The sequence below is a fragment of the Nilaparvata lugens genome, chromosome 10 (genome assembly GCF_014356525.2).
Source record: "Nilaparvata lugens isolate BPH chromosome 10, ASM1435652v1, whole genome shotgun sequence".
NCBI lineage: Eukaryota > Metazoa > Arthropoda > Insecta > Hemiptera > Delphacidae > Nilaparvata > Nilaparvata lugens.
The window spans coordinates 41,584,409-41,607,477 of NC_052513.1; the positions used below are offsets into that span (position 1 = coordinate 41,584,409).

A 23,069-nucleotide genomic window follows, 5' to 3' on the forward strand; every position below is an offset into this window, starting at 1 on the left:
GGATTCCAATTCTCAAATACACTGTAGAATAGATGTTGACTCTGGGATGTAGAATTTTCTATGATGAGATAGAAACATACGGAAAAAGACAACATATGCTGTGTTTTGATTTAGTTTCAATCATTGTTTTCTTTCCTAAAAATACCACACTCACTTGGAAACTGAATAAATACTTCGATATAGTTATTTGTGCAACTAGTGCGCAAAGTGACAGTTTGCTGCACCGAAAGAAACGTTTACGCCCGAGCCGTAGGCGAGGGCGGAATGGTTTCTTGAGTGCAGCAGAGGAACTTTGCGCACGTATTTCACATTAAGTTTTTCCTACAGTTACCATTGAATATGAAAAATGGGTAATTATGGGTAAAATTGCCTGAAATCCATCAAATGTTTTTCTGTGTAATTTTATTATTGATAAAAACCTTAATTTATTGTCAAATTGAATAAAAATGTTGTCCTTGGTTATAATATCTAATACTAATAATTAGCGCATTGTGCTTCGTTGCACCTCTGCTCACTATAGCAGCCACAGCAGTCACTGTTACCAACTTCATTTGGATTTTGCTGCACTGTTGCTCCATATAACCTACTAAGTATTTTGCGTTGCCATGTTGCAAATCTGGAGTGCAGAAAAAATTTTCCCGCACTAGAGCGGAAAAGTGATTCTTTGCGTTCTGTAATCAGTGCAGCAATGGCCACTTTTCAACGTAACTGTAGGAAAAAGTATTTTTAATTGGACTACCACCATGGACTATCGTGAAACACACTGAAACAAAAAGTATCTCAGATTTGGCTGAAATTTGCACCATAGTGAAGCTTTACCTGAGAGGTACTTGAATGTTGACGTATAGAAAATTACTATTACTCTTGTTACAATAATACATTTACAAGATACATTTTGTTACAAGGGTACTAGTAATTTTCTTCAATTGAAAACTGCATTATTTTCAGTTGGTGCGCCGATTGCCATCAGAATGTATCAGACTGTGATGTGAAAGACTGCCTGACTGCTGATGGCATTCCAAGGTATACCCTATCTGCAAACAGACAGTTACCAGGTCCTGCCATTCAAGTAAGCTTTTCATCTAAGAATGTAGCTTGAAAATTCAAAAAATCAGACAATATAATTGGAATTAAAATTACGAGTGAATTGATTATAAGCATTGTACTTGCAAGCAGCTACATGCAAGTCACTACATATATTGTTACAGATGGAATTAAATAGAGAATGCATTTATTCAAATGCTAATTAATATATAACTATTATTGAACGAAAAATTAATAATCACAACATATATGTTTTAATGGCACTTTCCAGATTTTGTTTTTGGCTCATGCATGATCTGACGTGCACTTTCACATATACGCATACAATGTGATCACACTTCAATAAGAACAAATCACATACCTATTCCGGAATCAATATAGATAGCCAAATTATGGCTTCAACAATCAACAAACTGATACTCAGGATCTGCCTCTATAGTGAGGTTCATGTTATAATTGCAGTGGAGAAAGATAGCAGACCAAAGTTGTTGTCAATGCCTTCTGTAGACGGTAGCTGATACAGGTTTATTGATGTAATATCAACTGTTCATTCTCGTTTAAAATAATCAATTATAATTTATTAAGCAAGAAATTATATTTTTCAATAATTTCATAATGAATTTTCATAATTGAGATGAAATATTTTTTTTATACATTTTTAATTCTACATTGTTAAAAGACGATCTGGCAATAGAGCAAAGCGAGGAAGAGAATAGGGCTATTCACTTTGTTGAATGATAGACAAGCGGATAGCAATACCATTGCTGATCAAACAATGCCATTATAACGTGGACCTCACTATAGAGCAGTAGCTATATGCTAGTTACGGATTTTGTCTTTCGGCTCATTCATGATCTGACATGCACTTGCACATACATGTGTTCAATGTGATCACACCCTGATGGTAGGCGCACACAGATCGTCATCGGACGGACGGCACGCATCGGACGGATCGGACGATTAGATTTGATGCATTGTTTTCAATTGGAGTGCGCATACCTTTACGATGCGGATAGGTATGCGCACTCCAATTGAAAGCAATGCATCAAATCTAATCGTCCGATGCGTGCCGTCCGTCCGATGACGATCTGTGTGCGCCTACCTTTTGACACTCTCAAGCTTTAAGCTACCTTTACCTCTCCACTATATTTGCACACCAAGTAATAAGCTAGTAGCTTGCTTGATAACTGAGGATTTTGCAAAAAATGATAGCTGATAAATAGATAACTAAATTACTTGTTATCAAGTCATGTTGAGCCAAATCGATTGGATTCTGAAAACTAGTCTTAAAAAATAATTGTTACTAACCTTTTTCAGTGTCTTATTATGTATTTTATGAATTTGTGATTATATAATTGAATATAATTATGTTGAAATGTATATGTAGACAATACAGAAATTCTTTACATGTTGTAATTGATACTTGACAGAGCGAAGTGAGGTCTAAAGGCCGGTCCAGACGCTCCATTTTGTACAACGTTTTAAATCCGCGCAGTTTTAAGACGGAATGAAACCGTTGCAACTTTGAGCATCCAGACGGTACAGTCTTGACGGTGCAGTCTTGTATTTTCCGCTCAGTTTTGTGTGATATCACCATGGAGGAGGTTCTTCTGTGGTCAATTTTCGCCTGCTGTATTGTAAAAAAAAGATTGGAACACATCAGAGGAACCGTTCGTTCAAAATGGTCACGGAAATGGCTTTTAAAAAGGCGGGACTTTTCCCATATAAGATTATTGCGTGAATTACGTGACGAACCTAATGATTGGCGAAACTACTTTAGAATGGACATGGACACGTATATTTACTTATTGGAATTAGTGACACCGCATATATCAAGAAAGAAAATACTTGTATGAGAGTAGCAATATAACAAATGAAAGGCTAACAGCAACTTTAAGATTTTTGGCAACCGCAGACGTTACAAAGACCTGGAGTTCACAACAATTATATCAAAACAATCGCTAAGTGAAATCATTCCCGAAACATGTGAAGCTATCTACAGGAGCTGAAGAAGGATTACTTGAAGGTAAGAAATATGTTATTTTCCATAAACGATTTATTATTTAATTGAACATTATAAACGGAGTTTATATTTAATTGGAAAACGGAGTAAGTGTCCACACGCAACGACATGTCTGCGCAGGTCACGGTTTTCAGAGCTCACGAGCTCAGTTATCGCTGCAATTGTGCAGTCCTCCCGACGGACTCAAAACTGCGCAGTTTTCCGGTCCACACGCAACGTTTTGTCTGCAACGTCTTAAAACTGCGCGGATTTAAAACGTTGTACAAAATGGAGCGTCTGGACGGCCTTTAAGGCAGGTCCAGATGCTCCGTTTTACACAACGTTTTAAATCCGCAGTTCAAGACGTTGCAGACAAAACGTTGCGTGTGGACCGGAAAACTTCGCAGTTTTGAGTCCGTCGGGAGGACTGCACAATTGCAGCGATAACTGAGCTCGTGAGCTCTGAAAACCGTGACCTGCGCAGACATGTCGTTGCGTGTGGACACTTACTCCGTTTTCCAATCCGTTTTGTTCCTCAGTTTTCTCTAATCATCCGACCATGGCAGATTTTCGGCAAATCTTCTCGCGAGTTTTTGACGGATTTTATTTCACTTTATGAAAGTTTTCCGTGCATTTGGCGAGTTAAATCCAAAGAGTACAGTGACAGGAACAAAAAGGAGGGAGCGTACGAGAGATTGGTTGAAAAGTTCAAAGAAATAGATGTCAACGCGAGCAGGGAGACAGTGGCGAAGAAAATCAATTCTTTGAGAAGCGTTTATCGCAAAGAATTGGCAAAGGTAAACAAATCGATTCGATCTGCGGCTGGAGAGGACGAAATTTACAAGCCATCTCTGTGGTATTTCGATTTGCTGCATTTTGGTCCAATGAATGCCACGAATTATTGGCCTTAACAGAATACGCCACATCAAATCAGAATGCAACAAAATCTTTCTTCAGAAGTCCGACAATACCACTCCTTCTCGCAGCAGCCGCAGCCTATGCCACATAACTACGCCTCAGAACAAATACCTCACACTCAGGAGTATGAAACAATTGGGAAAATTTCGGCAGTTTCATGAATCATCCCACAGCAAGGTGAACAAGATGTACAGACACGCGCCCACCAAGCCCCTGCCCAATCTCCCGTTGGAACCTACTTGTCATCATTTCAACCAAACTGAAGTATTCTTGCGTGCATTTCTATTGCTACCATAATAACTTTTCTACAATAATAAAGTTTATAATGTTCAATTAAATAATAAATCGTTTATGGAAAATAACAATATTTCTTACCTTCAAGTAATCCTTCTTCAGCTCCTGTAGATAGCTTCACATGTTTCGGGAATGATTTCACTTAGCGATTGTTTTGATATAATTGTTGTGAACTCCAGGTCTTTGTAACGTCTGCCGGTTGCCAAAAATCTTAAAGTTGCTGTTAGCCTTTCATTTGTTATATTGCTACTCTCATACAAGTATTTTCTTTCTTGATATATGCGGTGTCACTAATTCCAATAAGTAAATATACGTGTCCATGTCCATTCTAAAGTAGTTTCGCCAATCATTAGGTTCGTCACGTAATTCACGCAATAATCTTATATGGGAAAAGTCCCGCCTTTTTAAAAGCCATTTCCGTGACCATTTTGAACGAACGGTTCCTCTGATGTGTTCCAATCTTTTTTTTACAATACAGCAGGCGAAAATTGACCACAGAAGAACCTCCTCCATGGTGATATCACACAAAACTGAGCGGAAAATACAAGACTGCACCGTCAAGACTGTACCGTCTGGATGCTCAAAGTTGCAACGGTTTCATTCCGTCTTAAAACTGCGCGGATTTAAAACGTTGTACAAAATGGAGCGTCTGGACCGGCCTTTAGATTCAAGTCGAAGGTTTGGCATTTCTCTTAATGTTTGAATGTTGAATGTTTATATGTTGCGCATTTACAGCGAAACGCGGTAATAGATTTTCATGAGATTGACAGGTATGTTCCTTTTTAATTGCGCGTCGACGTATATACAAGGTTTTTGGAAATTTTGCATTTCAAGGGAATATAAAAAGGAAAAAGGTGCCTCCCATACGCCAATATTAGAGTAAAATTCAGACTATAGAATTATTCATCATAAATCAGCTGACAAAAGTGATTACACAGCGCAGATGTGTGGAGAAGCCATTCTATTGTTGTATTTCCATAAGGTCTATAGTTTCAATCAGGTACTTGTGGATGAGAATACTGCGTGAGGTCTTCTGTTCACAGAACTACTAGTGTAAACGGATGAAAATGCAAATAAACAACTTGAATTTGAATTTACTTACAATGACCACACAACTGTCAAAGTGGCCACATAATTTCCAAAAATTAGAATGAATGTTTAATGAAATTTATGATGGAAATAAAATTATTTATGTAGCATAATTATTATTGATCATTTTTGTGCAGGTATGTGAGAACGACATCCTAGTGGTGGATGTGACCAATAGGATACCAGGCCAAGGAGTGGCCATCCACTGGCGAGGCCAGCCACAGAAGGAGACCCCCTACATGGATGGTGTTGCCATGGTAACGCAATGCCCCATCCCCGCGCACACCACTTTCCAGTACAAATTCCGTGCCTCGCAAGCGGGCACTCATCTGTGGCAGATACATACTGGTTGTTAAAAACACAAAGTCAAATACAATCATCCATAAAAGTCAGTTACAATCAATCATAATCAATCACAATAATCCACAAACTCAATCACATCCTATCAGTACAGTATATTTTCTAAGAATAAGAATAAGAATGTTTATTATCATAGACATTGTTTCCGTGTTTCGGATGGACACGTTAAGGCGTCAGTCCCGGCTGCCTAGAAAGCAGTCGTTAGGCCATGTCAGAGGCCCTGAAATTGATCAGTTGCGACCTGAAAACTCTGACACCAGAGCCAGCCAGGTCACTCGATATTATTATTATTATTATCCTGTTTGAGGTTTTGCTTGACCACTCTTCCCCTGGGCTCCGACCCCCAAAGGAGAGTGACAAGCGATTTACCAGAGTGATTGCTCCACATGTCCATGTGGTAAACAATCATACTGGGTCCGTTACCATTAAATCGTTTGCCCTGAGTAGATGTAATGAACCAAGGATGACAGCCTTCTGCATTTGACCTGCGAGTGCAGTAGCAGCTCTCTCACAGGCTGGAATGGTTTTAAGGTTCACCAAAAACGAGGGTCTCATGCCACCTAAAACTCCTTCAATCAACACCACCATTCTTATGGAGTAGCCTGGGTTAAGCCTGCGCAGCTCTATTAATAGGTCTTGATATTTTGCCTGTTTTTCCTCCACCTTGCTGACAATGTTGCCTTCAGCTGGTGCCGAGAACTCGATTACATACATTTTTCTTTACCACTAACTCAAGGAGGACAACATCAGGCTTTGTGGCTCTTAAAAGCCTGGTGGTGAAGAATGAGTAATTCCAATACACTCGGCACCTTTCATTCCCCACAACAGACTCAATCTCCCCTGGGGCATAAGGCAGCACTGGTGTTTTGTCAATACCATATGAGTGTCTAAGATGGTAATAGAGCACTCGCAGAGCAGCATTATGTCTATGGATGTAGCCCACAGCTGCATGAACAGAGCACGATGATAGGATGTGCATGATCGTTTCTGGTGCTCTATGACACACCCTGCAACTGATATCTGGGACATGCATGTGCATTACTTTGCTACGGTATGACAAGGTGTTGATGACTCCATCTTGGCATGCCAGTATGAAACCCCTTATTATTATTATTATTATTATTATTATTATTATTGTTATTTTCATTTTCGCATGACAAGTGAGTGTTTATTGCAGTCAAAGTCGGCCTCTGCAACACTTTGGTGCATTACTAAACTGAAATGTTCAAAAATGATCTCACAATGGATGCTGTGCTAAGAACAACTGCTTTTTCCATGGCATATTTTGCACTTTTCAATATTCCCATCTGACTAAGATTTGCTAACACTTTTCTAGTTACAACTCCAACCGTGGAGATTTCAATTTCCTTTCAAAGAATGTAAGAGGCAATGCCTTAATGTCTATAGTGGTAATGAATTGTACAGTTTAACAGATTGTATGGAAGATTTTTTTGAGAAGTAGTGAACCTGAGCTGTTGATTCTGATATTATTCATTTTTCTGGTTTTATATCCATGGAAATCACTATTTAATTTAAAAAAAATCCTGATTACTATGTACATAACTAACACTAAATAATTGAACTGTTGAATTCTGATATTATTCATTTTCCTGGTTTTATATCCATGGAAATCACTATTTAATTTAAAAAAATCCTGATTACTATGTACATAACTAACACTAAATAATACCACAGAATTCAGCAGAATACACAGAATACTGTGATAATACATACAAAGAATAGACAGTTAATATTCCCATATTTGTAAAAAAAAAATTACAATGAGTCCTCAAATCAACATCACAAATCAATCCAATTGCTTTCTTTTGAAGTACCGTATATAAAAATTCGTTACCGTATTGGTTATCCATCTTGTTTTCACTATTATTATTACTATCGTATTTCATAAAACTTTAAAGTGAAAAAACTCACATTTTTGATGTGGCAAAATAATAATTTGATTTGATTCTCTGGTTTGCTACATCAAAGAATGTGAGTGTTTTTTAACTTTAAAGTTTTATGAAAAATACGATAGTAATATAAATATTTCCGAGATATGAGTACTAGAGCCTCATAATAGTATACCATAACACAGTAAACGTTGTATTTGAGAGAAATACCATTCAATAATACATTAATGTCTACAGTAAACTTCAACTTTCTCAGCAAGTAGAGTCCCTTTCCTATTTTTTAATAATGAACTCTGCATGTGGTTGCCAATAATTATAATTAAGTTTGGGATCAATAACAATAATACCTAACAATTTTAAAGGTTCAGTCCCTACTTCATTGTTTGAATTTCTATTTAGGTAAACATAATATCAGAAATTTTCTCTAGGTTCAATGAAAGATTATTACTAGCACACCAATATCGTCACAAAACCATCCTTTACACATAAAGAAGTCAAAAATTTTGATAAAAAACAAGATTCTAAAATCTTGCAGTCAAATTGACATACTTCTGCAAAGAGTATAGGGATAGTCCCACCAAATATTCCTTTAATTTTTTTTGTAGGTATTCAAACTCCTCTATTTCTTTCAACTCTCTAGGAAGTATATTGAAAAATTTTCTCCCCATAAAAAGTGTTTTTTCTTAAATAAATCCAATCTATGCCTCTCCTCGATCCTTCCAAATCTGGTGTTGTAGACATGTGTTTCGTTTCTTGATCCTGTTGACGAGTGTTTTTTAAAGTACATGACTACGTCAAAAAGATATTGCCCATTAAGCTATGTTATGGTAATGCTATGCTGCCTGTTCTCTTGTATAATAGTCTCTCTAATAGTTTCGCTTTGATGAGACCCTCTTAAAATTAATGTTTCGAATGCATTTTTGAAGGCAACGGCCAGATAGACGCACTATTCGGCCCACTAATTGTACGACACGCAGACAGAAGGAAAGTGCAGAGACAGCTGTATGTCTTTCATTAATTATTCAACAAAATATTTAATTCAAATATTCATGTCAAATTTGATGTTTATCGAGAGTATTTTTGAAGGTAACGGCCAGATTGACGCACTATTCGGTCCACTAATCGTACGACAAGCGGACAGGAGGGAGGTCCAGAGACAGCTTTATGACGTCGATGACCCCAACCACATCGTGGTCATAAGTGAGTGGCCTATGCCCCCCACCCCTGATAAGAGAGAGGCAACCAACACCAACTCTGCTACACTTCTCATCAATGGCCGGGCTCAGACTAAGGTATAGTAATACATTACGATTACTGAATTAGTTTGAATGAATTATCAAATAAAAAAAAATAATTCAATTTAAACCAATTATCAATATCTTGATGTCTAGTCCAATTAATTGACCGAGCGAAGTGAGGTCTAAGATTCAAGTCGACGGTTTGGAATTTCTCTTAATGTGTAAATGTTTGAATGTTTTAATGTTTATATGTTGCGCATTCACGGCGAAACGCGGTAAAAGATTTTCATGAAATTTGATAGGTATGTTCCTTTTTTAATTGCGCGTCGACGTATATACAAGGTTTTTGAAAATTTTGCATTTCAAGGATAATATAAAAGGAAAAAGGAGCCTCCTTCATACGCCAATATTAGAGTGGAAATCAGACTATCTATCATAAATCAGCTGACAAGTGATTACAAAGATGTGTGGAGAAGCTAGTCTATAGCTGTATTTCCATAAGGTCTATAGTTCAAATCAGGTACTGTGGATGAGAATACTGCGTGAGGTCTACTGTTCACTCAACTACTAGTATCTCAATGCCTAGTCCACATACGTTGGTCCAGTCACTCGCCCAGTAAGCTGGTTCAGCCTGGTAAAGGTGCAATTCCTTACGAGGCCAATGAAGCTGGAGAGCCCGGCATCCACACACTGGCGCTGGTCGACATTGGCCTTCATTGGGCAACGTGTGGGTGCGGCATTAGACATTTTCTCAATATAAATTAAACACTATAGTGAGGTTCACATCTTATAATGGCAGTGGATAAATATATAAGAACAGCATTGCCGATACTCTGCCTTAATCAGTTATATTTCTAAATTCTTGAAAACATATTTTTGACAACGTTGAGGAGCTAGAAAAGGATATAGTGCTACCTGCTTTGTCTAATGAGAGACAAGGATAACAACACCAATGCTAATAACATAGAGAAACAATAGCATAAGTAGATATCCCATGGTATGGATAAAAGGACTTTTATGTCGCAACTCTTACTGTTATCTCAATCTATGCCTCTCCTCGATCCTTCCAAATCTGGTGTTGTAGACATGTGTTTCGTTTCTTGATCCTGTTGACGAGTGTTTTTTAAAGTACATGACTACGTCAAAAAGATATTGCCCATTAAGCTATGTTATGGTAATGCTATGCTGCCTGTTCTCTTGTATAATAGTCTCTCTAATAGTTTCGCTTTGATGAGACCCTCTTAAAATTAATGTTTCGAATGCATTTTTGAAGGCAACGGCCAGATAGACGCACTATTCGGCTCACTAATTGTACGACACGCAGACAGAAGGAAAGTGCAGAGACAGCTGTATGTCTTTCATTAATTATTCAACAAATATTTAATTCAAATTTCATGTCAATTTGATGTTTATCGAGAGTATTTTTGAAGGTAACGGCCAGATAGACGCACTATTCGGTCCACTAATCGTACGACAAGGGACAGGAGGGAGGTCCAGAGACAGCTTTATGACGTCGATGACCCCAACCACATCGTGGTCATAAGTGAGTGGCCTATGCCCCCACCCCTGATAAGAGAGAGGCAACCAACACCAACTCTGCTACACTTCTCATCAATGGCCGGCTCAGACTAAGGATAGTAATACATTACGATTACTGAATTAGTTTGAATGAATTATCAAATAAAAAAAAATAATTCAATTTAAACCAATTATCAATATCTTGATGTCTAGTCCAATTAATTGCCGAGCGAAGTGAGTCTAAGATTCAAGTCGACGGTTTGGAATTCTCTTAATGTGTAAATGTTTGAATGTTTTAATGTTTATATGTTGCGCATTCACGGCGAAACGCGGTAAAAGATTTTCATGAAATTTGATAGGTATGTTCCTTTTTTAATTGCGCGTCGACGTATATACAAGGTTTTTGAAAATTTTGCATTTCAAGGATAATATAAAGGAAAAGGAGCCTCCTTCATACGCCAATATTAGAGTGGAAATCAGGACTATCTATCATAAATCACTGACAAGTGATTACAAAGATGTGTGGAGAAGCTAGTCTATAGCTGTATTCCATAAGGTCTATAGTTCAAATCAGGTACTGTGGATGAGAATACTGCGTGAGGTCTACTGTTCACTCAACTACTAGTATCTCAATGCCTAGTCCAATACGTTGGTCCAGTCACTCGCCCAGTAAGCTGGTTCAGCCTGGTAAAGGTGCAATTCCTTACGAGGCCAATGAAGCTGGAGAGCCCGGCATCCACACACTGGCGCTGGTCGACATGGCCTTCATTGGGCCAACGTGTGGGTGCGGCATTAGACATTTTCTCAATATAAATTAAACACTATGTGAGGTTCACATCTTATAATGGCAGTGGATAAATATATAAGAACAGCATTGCCGATACTCTGCCTTAATCAGTTATATTTCTAATTCTTGAAAACATATTTTTGACAACGTTGAGGAGCTAGAAAAGGATATAGTGCTACCTGCTTTGTCTAATGAGAGACAAGGATAACAACACCAATGCTAATAACATAGAGAAACAATAGCATAAGTAGATATCCCATGGTATGGATAAAAGGACTTTTATGTCGCAACTCTTCAAGCCGATTAACTTCGATTATTGTCAATTTTTACTGTTTTCACGGGTAAGAGTAGAACGGCACAATATGCTAGCTAACAGCGTCATAAAGCTTCACGGAAAAGAAATACATGACTATATGCTTGAGATAACGTAAGGTTTCGACATAAAAGTCCTTTTATCCATACATGGGATATCTACTTATGCTATTGTTTCTCTATGTTATTAGCATTGGTGTTGTTATCCTTGTCTCTCATTAGACAAAGCAGGTAGCACTATATCCTTTTCTAGCTCCTCAACATTTTAAAAAATTGGTAAATAAATTTCAATTTCAAATTATTTGGCAAATAAATTCCAGTTTCCTTTATCATGTTGTAGATAAGGCTTGTCAATGTGCCTTACGAATGTCATACTTCAGCCGAGACAGACAGTTCAACGCACAGTTTTTTTGTTGTAGATGGAATCGGACGCGATGATGCAGACTACAAGCACGCGTCGACTAGATTCAATGTGACGGGTGGCAGACGGCATCGTATGCGAGTGATATATTCAGGCAGCCAGGTGGGGTGTCTGTCTCCATTCAGGTGAGAGACATCGGCTGCAGGTGATCGCAATGGACGGTCATCCCATCGAGCCCAGATGGTTCAGTCGCTTATCATTGCTCCAGGTCAATATCCACTAAGATGACAATATATATTTACAGGATTTGTTAAGTATATGGTCTTCCCATCTAGCAACCAAATTTTCAATCGGAGATTGTGCTGTCTGTAATATACAAAAATAGATCTTGATTGTTTATTCTAATAGTCAAAGTAATTACTCTCATTATCAGGGCTACAGAAAGTATTAAACCCAATAGAATATTACACTTGAAAATAGTTTCTTGAGAGTTGAAACTAGTCGAAATGTGATAAAATAAGAGATTACTTGATATTCTATTGTGCTCCTAATAGTCAAGTAAGAATATCCAATTATATTGAGCGAGCAATTTCTGTATCTACATTTCTGGTTATTTTTATATCTGGCTATTTTATATCTGGTCATTTATGTTTAACGGATCTCGAAAACGGCTCCAATGATTTTCACGAAATTTGGAAAATAGTAGGTTTATGATATAAAGATTCGATTGCACTAGGTTCATCCTTGGGAAAACTCGCTGAACGACATTAAAGGATAATTCATCTTGGCTGAAACAGCTGTAGATAGTAAAAAAGTGAGTGAGTGAGTGAGTATGTGAAAAATCAAAATATCGCATCCCGAAATTCATAAGATGACGTATAGCTAGCTGTGAAATATAAACACGATCATTTTAGAGAATTGTGTTCTGTTCATCAATGAATAAAAATAAACAAGCGGAGCTCGGTACCCCGATATTATAATATAAATAATATTTCATTGCAGAGAGCGAATAGATTTTGTTCTAACAGCTGATCAGACTGAATCCTTGTCTTATTGGCTGAAAGCTGAGACCAGACCATCATGTCACAGACAGTCCTCTTCCTATGCGCTGATCTACTACATGTTCCGACCACCCAAGGAGTCTTCAAGGTCATCCCAACTCAATGAGGAGGCAGCTGTTCCTCAAACCAAGGTAACCCATAGAAAATAGACAAGTAGGTTTTTAGACTTGTATTGTAGAATAAACTTACTACAGATGGAAATAATAACTGGATATTGCAATCATTCAAATCTAATGAGTTAATTGTTATCATTAAACGAAAATCCGAATTAAATGCTTAATTCACTCCGAAGACTCCTGCTACTGCAAATATGACAACAGGATAAACAGCTAGATGGAAAAAAATCTAGTCCATCGAATGTCCATATCTAGCTGCTTACCCTGTTGTCAATATTGCAGTAGGAGGAGTCTCGGGGTGAATTACAGCATTTAATTCGGATTTCGTATTGTAGATAAATATTGGTATTGTAGAGAAAATTACTACAGATGGAAATAACTGGGATATTGCAATCATTCAAATCTAATGAGCTAATATTATCATTAAACGAAAATCCGAATTAAATGCTGTAATTCCCCGAAGACTCCTGCTACTGCAAATATTGACAACAGGAAAAACAGCTAGATGGAAATTCCAATCTAGTCCATCGAATGTCCATATCTAGCTGCTTACCCTGTTGTCATATTTGCAGTAGGAGGAGTCTTCGGGTGAATTACAGCATTTAATTCGGATTTTCGTTTGATAATAATAAGAAAATTACTATTATATTTTGGAATTTACATTCAGTGAAGAGTTTTGTGAACTTCTCCATGAAAGATTTTCTCTATAAATGAGTAAAATATATGATTTTTATGGTAAATACAACAAAGTAGCCTTGAATTAAAACATTTAAAATAAATTTCAATTTCAAATTATTTGGCAAATAAATTCCAGTTTCCTTATCATGTTGTAGATAAGGCTTGTCAATGTGCCTTACGACTGTCATACTTGTCAGCCGAGACAGACAGTTTAACGCACAGTTTTTTGTTGTAGATGGAATCGGACAGTGATGATGCAGACTACAAGCACGCGTCGACTAGATTCAATGTGACGGGCGGCAGACGGCACCGTATGCGAGTGATATATGCAGGCAGCCAGGTGGGGTGTCCCGTCTCCATTCAGGTTGAGAGACATCGGCTGCAGGTGATCGCAATGGACGGTCATCCCATCGAGCCACAGATGGTTCAGTCGCTTATCATTGCTCCAGGTCAATATCCACTAAAGATGACAATATTATATTTTATAACAGGATTTGTTAGAGTATATGGACTTCCCATCTAGCAACCAAATTTTCAATCGGAGATTGTGCTGTCTGTAATATACAAAAATAGATCTTGATGTTTATTCTAATAGTCAAAGTAATTACTCTCATATCAGGGCTACAGAAAGTATTAAAACTCAATAGAATATTACACTTGAAAATAGTTCTTGAAGAGTTGAAACTAGTCGAAATGTGATAAAAGATTACTTGATATTCTATTGTGCTCCTAATAGTCAAGTAAGAATATCCAATTATATTGAGCGAGCAATTTCTGTATCTATATTTCTGGTTATTTTTATATCTGGTCATTTATGTTCAACGGATCTCGATAACGGCTTCAACGATTTTCACGAAATTTGGAACATAGTAGGTTTATGATATAAAGATTCGATTGCACTAGGTCTCATCCTTGGGAAAACTCGCTGAACGACATTAAAAGGATAATTCATCCTTGGCTGAAACAGCTGTAGATAGTAAAAAAGTGAGTGAGCGAGTGAGTATGTGAAAAATCAAAATATCGCATCCCCGAAATTCATAAGATGACGTATAGCCAGCTGTGAAATATAAACACGATCATTTTGGAGAATTGTGTTCTGTTCATCAATGAATAAAAATAACAGCGGAGTCGGTGCCCCGATATTATTATATAATAAATATTTCATTGCAGGAGAGCGAATAGATTTTGTTCTAACAGCTGATCAGACTGAATCCTTGTCTTATGGCTGAAAGCTGAGACCAGACCATCGTGTCACAGACAGTCCTCTTCCTATGCGCTGATAGACTACATGTTCCGACCACCCAAGGAGCCTTCCCGGTCATCTCAACTCAATGAAGAGGCGGCTGTTCCTCAAACCAAGGTAGAGCATAGAAAATTGGACTTGACTGTTGAAAAAACCTATTATTGAAATTGACACTTAATATATTTATTTATTGGATAGAGCAAACAATACAATAGTCGGAAAAGAATTATTTACAGTAATCACACTAAACTTAATAACGTGAAGGAATTTACACTCAGCAACACAAATATTTTAATATTAATTTGGAATAAATATCATAAGAATAATTGTATAATTAACTATGAAGTACAAGTTGTATCTTAATGGTTTTTCATCTGCTTATTTTGAATATTAAAATTTGATTCAATACAAACACACAATGAAAATTAAAATACAAAAACAATAAAACTCAATGTATAAGATCATGAGATCACACTCATTAAGTGGGATCACACAATAAGTGTGACAACTTATTTGGCATTGTAAAAGATCAACTTCAACTTATTAAGTTGTAGTTTAACTTATTAAGTTATAGTTTGACTTATCAAGTTAAACTATTTACTGTTTCAATAACAATGTTTATTGAAACAATAAGGCTGATAAAAAACAAGCTTAATAGGAGTATGCTAAATAGGATGAAAGGACGAAAATATTAAATACTATGATTTTTAATGCAGTAGGCTGGTAGAGAGTTTGAGAAGTAAGAAACGAAGAGTGAAGAGAAGGGAGAAGGGAACAATCGGAGAGGAAAATGAGAGAGAGAGAACAAATACAAGCAAAATTTGAGAACGAGAAACAAATGTCATCCGTCATTGCATTCAATATAATAGTTTAAGCAGAGATATTGGGATTGAGCCTCACGTCGATATGGAAGAGAAAGTCACTGTAGGTCCAGTTTTTATATCTAGTTTAACAAACTGACTTCTCTAATATCATTATTTAGTTGTAAAAAATAAGGTCTAAGAGTATTTTACTTTTTTCTCTAGGTGCTGAGTACTGTGACAGAAAACGAGTGTTCAAAGTCTGATCACATCTGTTTGCCAAACATAAAATCTGTGAATAAATTGCCAAGGGATTTGGCCGCAGAGAAGATGGATCTCACGCTGTATTTACCATTTGATTTTGTGAGTGTTCCGAGCAACACTGACTTTCCAGGTATGAAAACTCACTTGACAACTTTATAAATGCAAATATACCGGTACACGTAAATTGATGTGTGTTGACAATAGAGAAAATATTAGATACAATTTAGACTATGAACAATATATTGTGGAATTTCTCCATTTAATTAAGGAGAAATAAAAATCTATTATCGTTTGGTATCAATCTGTATCAATAATAGGACTATGTTCAATCTATAAACTTATAAATATATTAAAAGTTTGGCTCAAATGAATTATGAGGAACTGACATCATTTTTATTTCACCTAAATATAACTTAAGCTGAGCTTACCTTCATAAGTACTCTAATCAAGTTATTGCTCATTATAAGTAAAGAAGAAAACCAAATTATGATTTTTTTTCTAAATCATAGAAGCTGAAGTAGTACGGTATGATGAACAGTGTGAAATATTTATAAAATAGAATTATAGTAACCTTTATATTAGGGTACTATAATTCTATTTTATAAATAAAAATAAGTAGCCCTGATTCCATAAATTTTAAGGAGAAAGTGTGGAATATATATAATTTTAAACACTATAGGAACAATGAAAACACGCTAAACACTTTTCACCCATTCTATGACTTTCTTTTATCTGGAAAATTGATCTCTACTAATTGAGAAATATGCCTTACTGTTAATTTCTAATAACTCAATCAAGTTACTGAAGTTGCAAGTTGGCTTGAAAGTACCGGTATTGCAGAAAATATCCTACAGAAGCAAAAAATGAAACGTATAGAAAATAAAAACTCTTCACTTCCATGGGCTACTTTTGAACAAATTAATAAAAATATCATAATAATCTTGTAGTACCCTTTATTTTTTCAAAAACTGACATTTCAACTTGAAAATGACCTGAGTTACTGTCGAAACTAGTTGTTGAACTAATTTAAAGTTTAAAAAATAAAGGGTACTAGAGTTTTATTTTGTTTTTATTAATTCAGTATAGAACATACATGAATACTTCCTCATTGAATTAATTTATTGATAATTTGTTTAAATGGATGAATGAATGAAAAAGTTTTTATTCTCAAAAAGCAACATGTTACAAATATTTGAAATTTCAACTTCACAGTTTACGTTGGATAGTGAAAACATTCAATTTTCAATAATTATATTCAACTCGTAGCCTATTTTTCAATTATTCATACCCAATAAACGTGAATAATTCATTCATTCATCGTCGAGCGTTCTCTTAGCTGGATATGGCATGATTTGATGATTCAATGATTGAAAGTCATTAGTTGAACACCAATAGTTAGCCTATTGGAAATATTGATTGGATATCCAGGTGCTACCTATGTCTTTCAAGGGATATTATATCCATATTAGGACAAGTGTAATTTAGGCCTACACTGTAGATTCCCTAAGATATTGTATGTTGTTCAAATATCATAATTATGAGTGAGAGTAAATATTATGATATACTTCGTTGATATAATTTACGAAATTGATTTTGCTTTCCATGACGAAACACTATATAAAAACTTTGTTGTAGTTCAGACACTGAGTTACATTTGTAAATATTTGAAAAGACTTACTTTTATTGGTGTGTTGAGGAATGCATTTCACTCCTGATAAAGCTTCTCCTCAGGAGTGAAATTCATTCCTCAATACACCAAGAAAAGTAAAGACTTTCCAAATATTTACGGATTCAATACATTGTCTGAACTACAACAAAGCTATAATTTATAGATCTATAATTGACCAAGCGAAGTGAGGTCTAAGATTCAAGTTGACGGTTTGGCATTTCTCTTAATGTTTAAATGTTTGAATGTTTTTATATGTTGCTGCGAAACGCGGTAATAGATTTTCATGAAATATTTGACAGGTATGCTCCTTCTTTAATTGCGCGTCGACGTATATTCAAGGTTTTTGGAAATTTTGCATTTCAAGGATAATATAAAAGGAAAAAGGAGCCTCCTTCATACGCCAATATTAGAGTAAAATTCATACTATAGAATTATTCATCATGAATCAGCTGACAAGTGATTACACAGATATGTGGAGAAGCCAGTCTATTGCTGTATTTCCATAAGGTCTATAGTTTCAATCAGGTACTTGTTAATGAGAATACTGCGTGAGGTCTACTGTTCACAGAACTACTAGTAATAACCTATAAATAATCATAATAATTATTGTGTTATGTAACTTGCAGATCCTCTCCTGAAACCGAGAATAAACAACATTACATTCATGTTTCCTTCATCACCACTGCTGAGCCAATCAGCTGATCTACAGGAGTCGAATTCACTGTGCAGTGACAACAAGCGACCCAAGTATTGCATGGATGAAGCCGGTGCATGTCAGTGTGTGCATGTCATTGACATACCATTACACTCTAGGGTGAACTGCTATGGATCGATAAAGGTATAATATTCATTTATTTATTTCTATTCTATCATTTTATTGTAGAAGACTCTTAAAATCATCTAGAGTACCCATTACTCCCATCTCATTCTTTTTTCTGAGTTCTTGTCCACCATACAGTCTCACATTTTATTAAACTAGAAGCAGGCTAAATTAATGTCAGAATTGATTTTCACCAATATGCAAGTACCCATAGGAAGTGGAGAAACATGTCTAGTGAGTTATTCAATGAGATTGCCCCTGAAGTAAGACTACCTATTGAGTATCTATCTCACTATTCAAATCACACAACATAAAAGGCTTACTTATAGAAATGCCTTTATTCTGTTAGAGAATTTTTTGAATAGAGTTAGTGTTCTTCTGTTTAACTCAACAGCTTTTTTGTGACTTATGGTGAAAATACTGATATGGCCTACCTTTGTATATTTATTAAGTAAACCACGTTTTAACTAGTAGTTCTGTGAACAGTAGACCTCACGCAGTATTCTCATCCACAAGTACCTGATTGAAACTATAGACCTTATGGAAATACTGCAATAGACTGGCTTCTCCACACATCTGTGTAATCACTTGTCAGCTGATTTATGATGAATAATTCTATAGTCTGATTTTTACTCCAATATTGGCGTATGAAGGAGGCTCCTTTTTCCTTTTATATTATCCTTGAAATGCAAAATTTTCAAAAACCTTGTATATACGTCGACGCGCAATTGAAAAAGGAACATACCTGTCAAATTTCATGAAAATCTATTACCGCGTTTCGCCGTAAATGCGCAACATATAAACATACAAACATTTAAACATTAAGAGGGATGCCAAACCGTCGACTTGAATCGTAGACCTCACTTCGCTCGTTCAATAATTAGTATTTATTCATAATTACTGCTATTCATCAATATTTTCTAATTTTGTTGTAGTAATTTTTCTGAATGTTTTATTGTAACTTTGACGTTTGTAACAACACTTTGTGTTTTATGACAATAAAGGATTATTGATTAATTGATTGTCACATGTCGCAGAAAAAGAGCATTTTCTTGAGTCAAAATTCCAAAAATGAAATAGTTACAGTAAAGACACAGTAAATAAATATGTGAAAATTGGATTGGGGATATTCTATATAAATTATTATTCTACACTCTGGGGTCAGACTGTATTATTTTACTCTCTTTATTCACATTTCAGGAGGTGATGACCTAACAGACGAACATGTGTTCCACATGCATGGAGGTAGTTTCTACGTGGTGGGATCCAAACAAGGATTGGCAGACAACAGCATGGAGACCATCAGGAAATTGAATGCTGAGGGAGGACTTCTAGAAAAGAACCTCAAAGATCCTGTTATCAAGGATACAGTACCTGTGCCACCTGGTGGAATTGCAGTATTGAGGTTTAGGGCTGATAATCCAGGTAAGCAACGATGTATTCATTCATTATATCCGAATATAAGCACTAATCATAGTCCTACAATGGAAATAAAAATAGGAATCCAAGTACCCTTTTTCAAAATTGTTCACTCACAACATTTTTCGGCTATATAATGTTATTATCAAGTGATTGAGAAATAAATTTCAATTTTATTCACTTGATAATGACATCATAGCCGAAACATGTTGTGAGTGAACAATTTTAAAGAAGGGTACTTAGTTTTTTATTTTTATTCAAGAGTAGCCTATACAATGTTTAGAAATTTGGGATGAAATAGAGTTTGTCATGAAAGTAACTAGTTTCATATGTGATCAAGAAATTAGTGATAAATAAAAAATATCATGTTTTAGGCTACATGGAACAAGAATAGAATGAGAAATCAATACAAAATCATAATAATTGAAATTATGTTTCTTCTCAATAATATGGCGTTAAATAACAAACTCATAATATTATGTTTGACCTCTTCATTCATTTATCGATTTTGGTTCCACTGTCGACCAATAGGTGGGGATTCTTTAAAAAAATAATAATGAATAATGGCAGAGAATGCACTAAAAAATAAACACAGAATAGATCAGTTATCGATCATAATATTTAAATGGATCTTGGTGTTTGAATATATTATTTTTTCCTGCAGTTACGTTGAAAAGGGCCATTGCTGCACTGATTACAGAACGCAAAGAATCACTTTTCCGCTCTAGTGCGGGAAAAATTTTTCTGCACTCCAGATTTGCAACATGGCAACGCAAAATACTTAGTAGGTTATATGGAGCAACAGTGCAGCAAAATCAAAATGAAGTTGGTAACAGTGACTGCTGTGGCTGCTACAGTGAGCAGAGGTGCAACCAAGCACAACGCGCTAATTATTATTCATTATATATTATAACCAAGGACAACGAGGACTTTAGGATTTTAGGATTAAGGGTTTATCAATAATAAAATTACACAGAAAAACATTTGATGCATTTCAGGCAATTTTACCCATAATTACCCACTTTTCATATTCAATGGTAACTGTAGGAAAAACTTAATGTGAAATACGTGCGCAAAGTTCCTCTGCTGCACTCAAGAAACCAATCGGTGCAGCAAACTGTCACTTTGCGCACTAGTTGCACAATAACTATTCTACTTCAACATAGCATCCATTGATGAACAAGTGTCCAAAACTGAAGGATAATTATGTTGAATTAAAGACAGAAGAATATGGTAGTATTCTTTACTCTATGTAGTAGAGATTTTCTTTCCTTCTATTTCTGTATTGCAATTTCTTTCTATAGCTTATCGACTCATCTATTCATTTATTGAAGAAAAGTAGTATTTTTATTCATGGTTGAAGGAAAATATCACTTTAATTATCTATATCTATTATTTTCTACATGTTAGCCAATTCCTTCAATATTCATCCTAATATTAATAAAAACAATTATACAAATCTTGAAGTACCCTTTATTATTTTTATTAAACTTTAAAATAGTTCAACAACTAGTACCCTAACTTAGAATACTTCAAGATTTGTATATTGTTTTTATTAATTTGTTAAAAAGTAGCCCATATGAATGAAGTGTTTTATCCTAATATTTATCTTCAATATTTTATTTTTCCAGGTTACTGGCTACTGCATGATCAGAAAGCAGCCCACTGGTCCCAAGGCCTGGATGTTATCCTCCATGTTGGGAACAGCAATGATCTACCCTCTGTACCAGAGAATTTCCCTAGATGTGGAAATTGGGTTGGGCCAGAGTATTTTCTGATCTGAAAATATCCTATGAATTTTAGACTGACGATGCTCAATTTTCAAATTGTTTGTACAATCAAGAAATTTTTCTAAAGTAGGCTACCGTACCTAGCTATTAACTTTTCACCAAGTATTCACTTCTCATCCCTAATGAATGCTTCTATTATAAATATTGTTGTCGGTTTCAACTAAATTTCTAAAATAATGTTGTTTCATATTTGATTTGTTCACTTCTTATCTTTAATGCATCAGTATATTTAGTCTGTTGATTATTCAATCTACGATATCAGACAGTGTAAAATTTTACGCAATTAAATTCATCCCTAATGAATGCATCAATACCGTATTGTAGTATGTTAATTATCATCTTTTTCAATCTATGATATCAGACAGTGTGAAATTTTACGCATCAGTTTTTTATAAGAAGAGCGAACAATTACTTGATGAATGCATCAGTATATTATAGTAGGTTGGTTATCTTATTCAACCTACAATTATACACAACTTCAGTCTTTTTTATAAGAAAAGCATAAGAAAATTACATGATTAGTCTCGATTGTAGACAAAAGGTAATTGAATTTATGGATGATGAAAAACAATAATTTTCTAGAGATAGAAATAAAACTCTTAGTGAATGTTTATCAAACAACTAAATTAATTCACTGTCTGGGTTGATTGATTGATTGAGTACTTTATTTATGTAGATTACAATATATACTGACTTATACACTATATACAATAGCTTACAATACAGCAAAATTATAGATGAATTTACATAATATAGACTAGGAAAATAACTATTGAACTGTATATGATATGAAAAAGCAATTTGTAATATAATAACTATAGATAATAATCATATTGTTATGCATCTACATAATTGGCGGAGCTTTGGACATATCAATGTCCATTCTTTGGAAGAATATTAAAAATATCCTCCCCACTAACTCTCTACCAAAAAGGTGGGTGTCAGAGTAATAAAATCTCTGATGAATACAAATATCTGATATTTTATCGAATTGATTAATAAAATAGTAACAGTAGATAATATTGTTAATGTGCCTGTTGCATTGCTTCCTCTCAAACGATCGATAATCCTCATCTTGACAATAATTTCTAAGTTATGTGGTGCTCTTTGAAGATTATGGTGTGAAATTGAACGCATTTCTTATATTATTATAATACTGTCGTACAGGTTTTTCTTTATTTATTCAAATAGACAACTCAGGCAGTATTAATAGTATAAATAAAAATAGAAATCCGAGTACCCTTTTTAAAATTATTTATTCACAACATCTTTCGGCTAAATAATGCCATTATCAAGTGATTGGAAAAAAAATTATCAAGAGTAACCATAACGGAAAAATACAGTATTAATAATTTATTCATCCATTATTAGAATCA

At 35.3% G+C, this 23,069-nt stretch overlaps 1 protein-coding gene across 1 annotated transcript in view; it reads left to right on the top strand.

Moving 5' to 3' along the window:
• Positions 1-22,082, top strand: part of LOC111053830 (laccase-25) — a 38,181-nt gene extending 16,099 nt beyond the window's left edge. The window contains 11 exon segments of the mRNA XM_039436888.1: positions 949-1,069; positions 5,485-5,695; positions 8,704-8,909; positions 13,924-14,137; positions 14,859-14,906; positions 14,909-15,048; positions 15,957-16,125; positions 18,291-18,476; positions 18,479-18,502; positions 19,685-19,909; positions 21,535-22,082. Coding sequence (XP_039292822.1) covers positions 949-1,069; positions 5,485-5,695; positions 8,704-8,909; positions 13,924-14,137; positions 14,859-14,906; positions 14,909-15,048; positions 15,957-16,125; positions 18,291-18,476; positions 18,479-18,502; positions 19,685-19,909; positions 21,535-21,686 — 1,696 coding nt within the window. The 3' untranslated portion in view covers positions 21,687-22,082.
• The last annotated feature ends 987 nt before the right edge of the window (positions 22,083-23,069 follow it).